This window comes from Panthera leo, chromosome D1 (assembly GCF_018350215.1).
Source record: "Panthera leo isolate Ple1 chromosome D1, P.leo_Ple1_pat1.1, whole genome shotgun sequence".
Lineage (NCBI taxonomy): Eukaryota > Metazoa > Chordata > Mammalia > Carnivora > Felidae > Panthera > Panthera leo.
Window position 1 is genome coordinate 100316585 of NC_056688.1, and position 9068 is coordinate 100325652.

Sequence of the window (9068 nt, forward strand, 5' to 3'; positions counted from 1 at the left end):
TAGATTTTTTTAATGTTTATTTATTTTGAGAGAGAGAAAGAGAGACAGAGAGAGAGAGACAGAGAGAGAGAGACAGAGAGAGAGACAGAGAGAGAGAGAGAGACAGAGAGAGAGAAGGCACTGGGGAGGGGATAGACAGAATCCCAAGTAGGCTCCGTGTTGTCATCACAGAGCCCAATGTGGGGGGAAGAAAAGCTCTCACTTTGTGTATGATGTTAACCTGGGTTTTTCACATATGGCCTTTATTATGTTGAGATATGTTCCCTCTAAACCTACTTTATTGAGGGTTTTTATCATGAATGGATATTGTACTTTATCAAATGCTTTTTCTGCATCTATGGAAATGGTCATATGATTTTTATCTTCTCTACTGTTGATGTGATGTATCCTAGTAATTGATTTGTGAATATTGAACCACTCTTGCAACCCAGGAATAAATACCACTTGGTCATGGTGAATGACTTTTTAAAATGTATTGTGGATTTGGCTTGCTAATATTTTGTTGAAGATTTTTGCACCTGTGTTCATCAGCCACATTGGCCTATAGTTCTCTTTTTTTTGTCTTTATCTGGTTTTGGTATGTCTTTATCTGGTTTTGGTATGCTGGCCCCATAGAACGAATTTGGAAATTTTCCTTTGTCTTCTATTTTTTGGAATAGTTTAAGAATAATAGGTATTAACTCTTCTTTAAATGTTTGGTAGGAAAAAAATAAGTGGTAGAATTCGCCTGTGAAGTCATCTGGTTCTGGACTTTTGACTGTTGGGAGTTTTTTGATTACTGATTCAATTTCATTGCTGGTAATTGGTCTGTTCAAATTTTCTATTTCTTCCTGATTCAGTTTTGGGAGGTATTTTTTCATAGGAATGTATCCATTACTTTTATATTCTCTATAACCCTATGTATTTCTGTGGGGTTGGTTGTTACTTATCCTCTTTGATTTCTGGTTTTGTTTATTTGAGTCGTCTCTCTCCCCCATCCCTCCTTTTTTTGATGAGTGTGGTTAAATGTTTATCAATTCGAAGAATGTGCTCCTGGTTTTATTGATATTCTATTTTTTAAATACAAATACACACACACAGAGGAAAGTATGGCCCATTCAAAGAAACAAAATAAAACAGCAGAAATTGTCCCTATAAAGCTCTGATGACTGGACAAGGACTTCAACACACCATCTTAGAGATGTTCAAACAAGTAAAGGAAGGTATGGCAAAGCTCAAGGAAAGGAAGCTAAGGAAAGAGTCAAGGCCAAATATCAAAAAAGAGACAGAAAACTTCCATATCAATAAACCTCAGTAAAGAAATAGTATTTTTTTGGGGAGCCTGGTGGCTCAGACAGTTAAGCACTTGGCTCTTGGTTTTGTCCCTGGTCATGACCACACAATTTTGTGAGTTCAAGCCCCAGGTCTTCTTGGGATTCTGTCTCTCTGCTCCTTCCCCTGTAATGATGCCTCTATCTTTCTCAAACTAAATAAATAAACATAAAAAAGAAGTAATACGCTTTTCAAATCATGTGTAGAGAGTTTCAAAGGACCTGACATTGTTATATAAAAGGCATCTGAATATCCAGTTTCAAATATTTCTAGATTTAGTTTCTATGTTTTTTTTCTTATATTACTTTGTAATTGTCTCTTTCAAATTATATATCCATATCATCTATCTCTTATTCTTTTTAAGAAAGATTCTCTTCTTTGGGGCAAAACTTCTCAGTTGGAATTTTATATGTGGATTTTACCTCCTCTGAGTTAAATGGAAACTTTTAACATTGATTACCAATAATCTTCTGCCATTCTTATTAAGTATGTCTTTTTTATACAAAGACTTAAGATTTTTACTTCACTCCAGTGTCTTCTTCAACTTGAGAATTTTTTTTTTAATTTTTTTTAAACGTTTTTATTTATTTTTGAGACAGAGAGAGACAGAGCATGAATGGGGGAGGGGCAGAGAGAGAGGGAGACACAGAATCGGAAGCAGGCTCCAGGCTCTGAGCCATCAGCCCAGAGCCCGACGCGGGGCTCGAACTCACGGACTGTGAGATCGTGACCTGAGCCGAAGTCGGACGCTCAACTTGAGAATTTCAAATATATACTGATGAATTGAAAATAACGAATTGTTGGGGTGACTAGGTGGCTCAGTTAGTTGAGTGTCTGACTCTTGATTTCAGCTCAGGTCATGATCCCAGGTTGTGGGATTGAGCCCTGCCTTGGGTTCTGTGCTGAGCATGGAACCTGCTTAGGATTCTCTCTCTCCCTATGCCCCTCTCCCTTACTCTACAATAAAAAAGGGGCACCTGGGTGGCTCAGTTGGTTGAGTGACTCTTGACATTGGCTCAGGTCATGGTCTCATGGTTCATGGATTCAGGCCCCACATTGAGCTCTGAACTGATAGTGAGGAAGCCTGCTTGGGATTCTCTACGCCCCTCCACTGCTCATGCTCACTCATGTGCTCTCTCTTTCAAAATAAATAAATAAACTTAAAAGAAATCAAATTAAATTAAAAAAATAAAGAATTCTTGTTCATGCAATCTTGTATTTTTGGTATTAATAAGTGACGTGTTCCTTGCTTTTAGATTGCTGTTTTTTTCTACTTAATTCTCCTGAAGTGATTGGCTAGAAGCCTCTGAAAACATGGATCATGTAAAAGCTCTCAGTTCTCTAGAGCATGATTCCTCAGTGAGTTTAATTTTGAACAAGAAGCCTTGGGGACAAAATGTTTTAACAACTCCATGAAGTAATTTGTTGCTCATTGTTGATTAAGTGCCCAGTCATATCTTTCCTTACCTGGGAGAATATTTCTCTTTGGGGGGTAATGTTGCTGTCAAGATGTAAAAAAAAGCCATTACTTTACTGGGCATGGACCATATTAAAACAGTCATGCGAATGCTTTCAGAAATATTCCAAAGAATCCAAAACATCCACTGCATTATGGACTAAAAATGCTATTAAAGGTTGATTCAATTAATTTGGTCAGTTAAACATAACGATGTTTTACATTTAATTTTTGGTACATAATCTCAATGGCGGCTTTCAAATTCAATGATTCATCAATCATATCAACTATACATTCTTGAAGCCAACTCTGTATAATCCCATAATCCAAACTATTAAATGTCTGTGAAAGTTGAAGAAGATGGTCATGCTTTGTGCAGGCAGAGAAAGAGAAATACTTATGTGACAAAGCATTTCGATGTCACTAAGTGCACCCTGACATTTTTTCTGTAGTCACGTTGGGGTTGATGTGTTGGCAATCCTGTCTTATTTTCATGCAACTAAGTGGTCATCTTTCAGGACCAAAGATAGAATTGCAGAAGCCTGGATTTGGAACAAGTGACCAAAGAGAAAACAGAAAAGAGAAAACAGAAAACATAAAACAGAAAACCCAGGTAATGTATATACCTTAAACATATACCTTATACGTATACATATATACCTTATACGAGGGATCCTATAAAATATTTTCCCTTTTATGTCTGGTTTATGGCACTTATCATGGTGTCTTCAATGAGTTTTATCCATGTTGTAGCATGTATCAGCATTTTTTCCTTTTTAAGGCTGAATAATGTTCCATTGTCTATATATACCATAATTTATTTATGCATTCGTTAGTTGAAGGACATTTGGACTGTTTCCACTTTTAGGCTATTGTGTATAATGCTTCTATGAACATTGGTGTGCAAATGACAGTTTGAATCTCTGCTTCCTATTCTCGTGTGTATATACACCAAATAACAGTTTGATATGTAACTTAATATCCCTTTAGTACAAAGGGAAACTCAGAACTTACAGTGTGAAAACTTGAGGTCATAGAAATTTAGTTACTTGTTAGATTCATTGACCCTTATGTGTACCTTATTAGAAAGCAAACTTTAGTGTCTGTGGAAATAGAATTCATGAGTTTTGTTAGATATGAGATGTATAGAATATTAAAGAAAATGCCACTATCTGTTTCTGCCTATGGGTTAATTCCATGGATACTTTCTCATTTTTAGGATCTTAAAAATATTGTGAATAAAATTGACACATTGTATTATTCACCCAGTTGACCTCTTGTTTATAAAAATAAGGCCCCTTTGATTAAATTTAGATTTAATGATACAATGCAAAGAGGAGACTGAAATGTTGAGAAAAACAGAGGCAAGGGCATTTGTACACAGTAAAGCAAATGGTAAGGAAAGGACAGCTTCTGTAATTGTGTATGAAAACTGCCCAGTCAGTCCCTCCACCCCTCAGGGAATGCTCCCTTGGGTAATGGGAGAAGACAGTGGACTTTGGGGAAACTCATCTAACACTAGTTCTAAGAGATGTGGCACTAAAATTACACAGGGAACCAAATAATGATAAATAATATCTTGAATTTATTTAGTGCTTCTTAATTGTCAGGCAGTTTTTGGATAACTTTATTTGCATTATCGTATTTAGTCTTTAAAACCATCATATGTGTTAGAAGCTGTTGTGTTTCCTTATGCAGATGATGTTGGGTAATTTGCTCAAGGTTGCACAGTTGCTAAGTATAGATTCTGAGGATTAAATTCCAAACCAGAATTTAGAACCTGAGTTCTCATAAAGTGCATCCAGGACCACCCCTGCAAAATTATAAAAGTCACAAAGATTATATATGGGAGAGGCAATTCACCCTCTGTGATTGTTGTTATTCTGTTTGTCCCCAAAGTCTGTTCAGCCACATTCAGGTTTTAGAGTAGCATTGTTACGTCACTATGAAGAAACTGACTTGGAAAATGTGTTATTTCTTTAAAGTATATCTTTTTTAAAAATCTGATGAGTGTTTATTGGGACCTCAAAATGTTTGCTGCATAATTTTTATGGTCACTGCTCAATCATTAAAAAATGATGGCTTATGTGGGGAATAGATTTTAGTAATCAGACAGTTAAATAGAAACACATGTTTCTAACCATTGGCTTGCCATCATGTTTCTTCTTCTTCTTTTGTTTAATGTTTGTTTTTTTTTTTTTTTTTAGTTTTGAGAGGTAGAGAGACAAATTGTGAGTTGGGGAGGAGGTGCAGAGAGAGAGAGAGAGAAGGAGACAAAGAATCTAAAGCAGGCTCCAGGCTCCGAGCTGTCAGCACAGAGCCTGATGCAGGGCTGGAACCCATGAACTATGACCTGAGCTGAAGTCGAACACCCAACTGACTGGGCCACCCAGGTGCCCCGCCATCATGTTTCAAAAGGATCTGGACTGTAGCTCAAAATTTCAGTCTATAATTTCCAATAGCTTGCTGATTTGAGAGTGTTTCCCAGTATTTTACAACTCGCGTGCCATATATGTGGTTTGTTTCTTCTGCCTTATGTTGTGGAATTTGGCATAGTGGAGATCTTCTTAATTTATCTTATTTTAATTCACATTGTGGGACAGTTATTGATTTAAGGTTTTGGAGCACTCCTTAATTATTTATTTGTTCTCATTGAATGTGGTAAGAAATTTGAAGTATCTAACGAATGTTGGAAGCAGATATATTTATTTTTAATAAAATATTGTATAGGTAAAATATAGAATTTTGTATCATTTTGAGTCAAATCACCATTTTTCAATAGTCTAGAGTAATAATTATGTTCATAAGCTCATTTAAACAAACATTCATTGATCCCTTAAAATGCATAAGGCACACATATGGATTCTGGTGATACCATTATTAAAAAGATATGTGTCTATGTTCACTCTCCTGGCAGATCTAACAGATGTTGGGAGAAAACACAACTATAAACAAATGAGTGCTGTAAGTTCCCAACAGGACAAGGGGTTGGACCCGCCTACTGGAAGCTATCTCTTGAATGCTCAGACAAACCCTGTGAATTGTGAGTATTTGTCATTATAAATGCAGACATAGCTTCATAATTGTGCGTGAAGATATTTAATTTTGTATGTATGCAATGAACTGCTGGATGGAACCCCTTTAAGCAGCTTGTCTCTTCTGATATATTTAAAGTTCAGAATCTGGTTTTCTGGAAATATGAAAAGTCTGAGGGGTGAGTCCTGGTACTGATGCTGGGGGACCCTCCAGTCTAACTCCAGGTTGAAAACTCAGGAAATCTGAAATTCCTCTACTTCCAGTTCATTCAGTCCACCCAAATCAAAATTCATCAATTTCCAAGCGTATTTCATTCAGCTTATGGTCTTTGCTGAGTGCTATCTGCCTTTTTATGTTTTCTCTTATTTTCTCTCTTCTACATTTTTATTCTCCCTCTGATTTTGAGTACAAATTGGCTTGCTTAGAAGCAGAAAGAATAAAATAATCTCCTTTCCTTCACAAATGATGGTCTACAAATGGACACATTATAATGGAGCACATTTCAAATAATTCTGCCAAAAAAAGTTGCACACGATACATGCAAAATTGGTTGTGGATCATATCTGAAAGGCCCAATGGATAATTCATTTTCCTCAAGTGAGAAAGAATGTCTTATATTCCACACAGACTCAGATAATCAAGAACTAACAATGAACAAAACAGCTGGTCTAATCTACTCATTACTTTAATAATCATATAACCTTTAACACATGATAATTCACCCTGATTATTAAAAAGATGGTCTACTGTTAAATGCTAGATAAAGTTTTCAATAACAAGAATTCAGGAACTCAGGAATCTGGAAAGACTATAACTTTTTCCAATAGAAACATGGGTTGGAACATGATTTTCCCAAGATGACTGGGCAAAATCAAATAACATTTTTAGATTTTTAGTATAGAATTATTTCTACTATACCATGATTCTGCCTCAAATCTTTATGTTGGCATTCTAAATTGAGCTATGGTTAGCAATAATCAATTCTAAACAGTTTTGGAAAGTAGGAAAAATATCTATGTAGTGCCCATTTACTTAAATTTGTACTACCCATTTTTCTCCCCAATAACCTAGGTTGTAGTAAATGTCCACTCAGTTTGCGTGTGTGTGTGTGTGTGTGTGTGTGTGTGTGTGTGTGTATTTTCAAACAACATGTTGCTCTTATTGTACTTTCTTGGGTGGGAAGAATTTAATATATTGATCTCAGTTGGTTTCTTACATGTTTAAAATTCAGCTAAAATAAATTTTATAAACATTTTATTTTATTATTAAAATTTTTTTATGTTTATTTTTGAGAGAGAGAGAGCCGGGTGGGGGGAGGGCAGAGAGAGGAGACACAGAATCTGAAACAGGCTCTAGGCTCCGAGCTGTCAGCACAAAGCCCCGTGAGCGGCTCGAACCTATGAACCTGAGCCACAGCCAGACACTCAACCGACTGAGCCACCCAGGTGCCTCTTTATAAACATTTTAAAGGGCACTTATGCTATGTCTGGTTCTTTCATTGCTTCAGGTGACTTATTTTTTCAGTATTTGGAGCTCATAGTGAAGTAACTCAGAAAAGCAGTTATCTAAATGTCAGGTTATCAATTTATGCTCCATGTACTAGGTATTACATCGTAAGTAAGCTATTAGAGGTGAGGTTGTTTTCATGGTGAATCTCAGAAGGCCAAAAAGAATTCAAGAAAAAAAAAAGAAATGACATATAATGTCAAAAAATGCAGTCCTTGTGAATTTCTAGAGAAAGCTTCTTCCTTGTTTGGTAGATCATGTCACAGATATGCCCACTCACATGTACCTCCCAGGTAGAAAACTGGTCTCCTCATTGTAGTTGATGTAAGGAACTTGTGGGTGGAGATTCTAAACTCTCATTTTCTAGAAAGTCACCCTGTGTGAGACCCTTTGGGGCAAACATTGTTGAGTCAACAATGTTATGTCAACACTTAGTTTGTTGACATATAGCTTGTGATCCTCTCAAATTCATTTTGGCCATTTTGTTTGCAGCCTCTGAGGCCTGAGTTCAATGCCTTCAGAAGAACGTATGGAAAATAGAAACAATGTGACAGAGTTTGTCCTCCTGGGGCTCACACAGGACTCTGAGGGGCAAAAAGTTCTCTTTGTCCCATTCTTACTCATCTATATTGTGACAATAGTGGGCAATCTGCTTATCATGGTGACCATCATGGCCAGTCCGTCACTGGGTTCTCCCATGTACTTTTTCCTGGCTTATTTATCATTTATAGATGCTATCTATTCTACTGTCATTGCTCCCAAGATGATTGTAGACTTGCTCTATGAGAAGAAGACTATTTCCTTCCAGGCTTGCATGACTCAAGTCTTTCTGGATCACTTATTTGCTGGTGCTGAAGTCATTCTTCTGGTGGTGATGGCCTATGACCGATATGTAGCCATCTGTAAACCACTTCATTATCTAATCATCATGAATAGGAGGGTATGTGTTCTTATGCTGCTGGTGGCCTGGACTGGAGGATTTCTGCACTCGTTGGTTCAATTCTTCTTTATTTATCAGCTCCCTTTCTGTGGCCCCAATGTCATCGACAACTTCTTGTGTGATATGTATCCCTTATTGAAACTTGCTTGCACCAATACCTCCCTCATTGGGATTTCTATGATAGCTAATGGAGGAGCCATTTGCACTGTCATCTTCTTCATTCTCCTAGTTTCCTATGCAGTCATATTATGCTCTCTTAAGACTCATGGTTTGGAAGAGAAACGCAAAGCCTTCTATACCTGTGCATCCCATATAACTGTGGTCATTTTATTCTTTGTTCCCTGTATCTTCCTGTATGCAAGGGCTAATTCTACCTTTCCTATTGATAAATTCATGACTGTGGTTTTAACATTCATAACCCCCATGCTGAACCCTTTAATCTATACCCTGAGAAATAAAGAAATAAAAAATGCCATGAGGAAGCTTTGGAGTAAAAATCTGACCTTTGCTGGAGGAAGGTTGTACTGCTCGTGCAGAACATGATATTCATTCTTTCACAGAATCAAGGACTCCTTTCACTATCAGTGATTACATTTTAAAAATCATCTCCTTTGCATTATTTAGCCTATTTATTCTGAAACAGGTCTATAAATTAATCTTTATCTAAATGGGGTATGTTATATCCCTTAGAGAGCAAGAGAATTGTGTCAATTTAATCCCTGATATATGTAATCAAACTGTGTTAAGATTCTTTAGTGGGAAACAATTTTTGGTTTTATTTCAAGTTCTTGTTTGTGGGGTATGGCACCTCCATGGTAT

General features: G+C 36.7%; 1 protein-coding gene across 1 annotated transcript; it reads left to right on the forward strand.

Annotated features, from left to right (window-relative positions):
* The first annotated feature begins 7829 nt into the window (after positions 1-7829).
* Positions 7830-8792, forward strand: LOC122200595 (olfactory receptor 4A15-like). The gene has a single exon (XM_042906302.1). It carries the CDS (start codon positions 7839-7841, stop codon positions 8790-8792), a length of 954 nt encoding a protein of 317 aa, XP_042762236.1. The 5' UTR covers positions 7830-7838.
* The last annotated feature ends 276 nt before the right edge of the window (positions 8793-9068 follow it).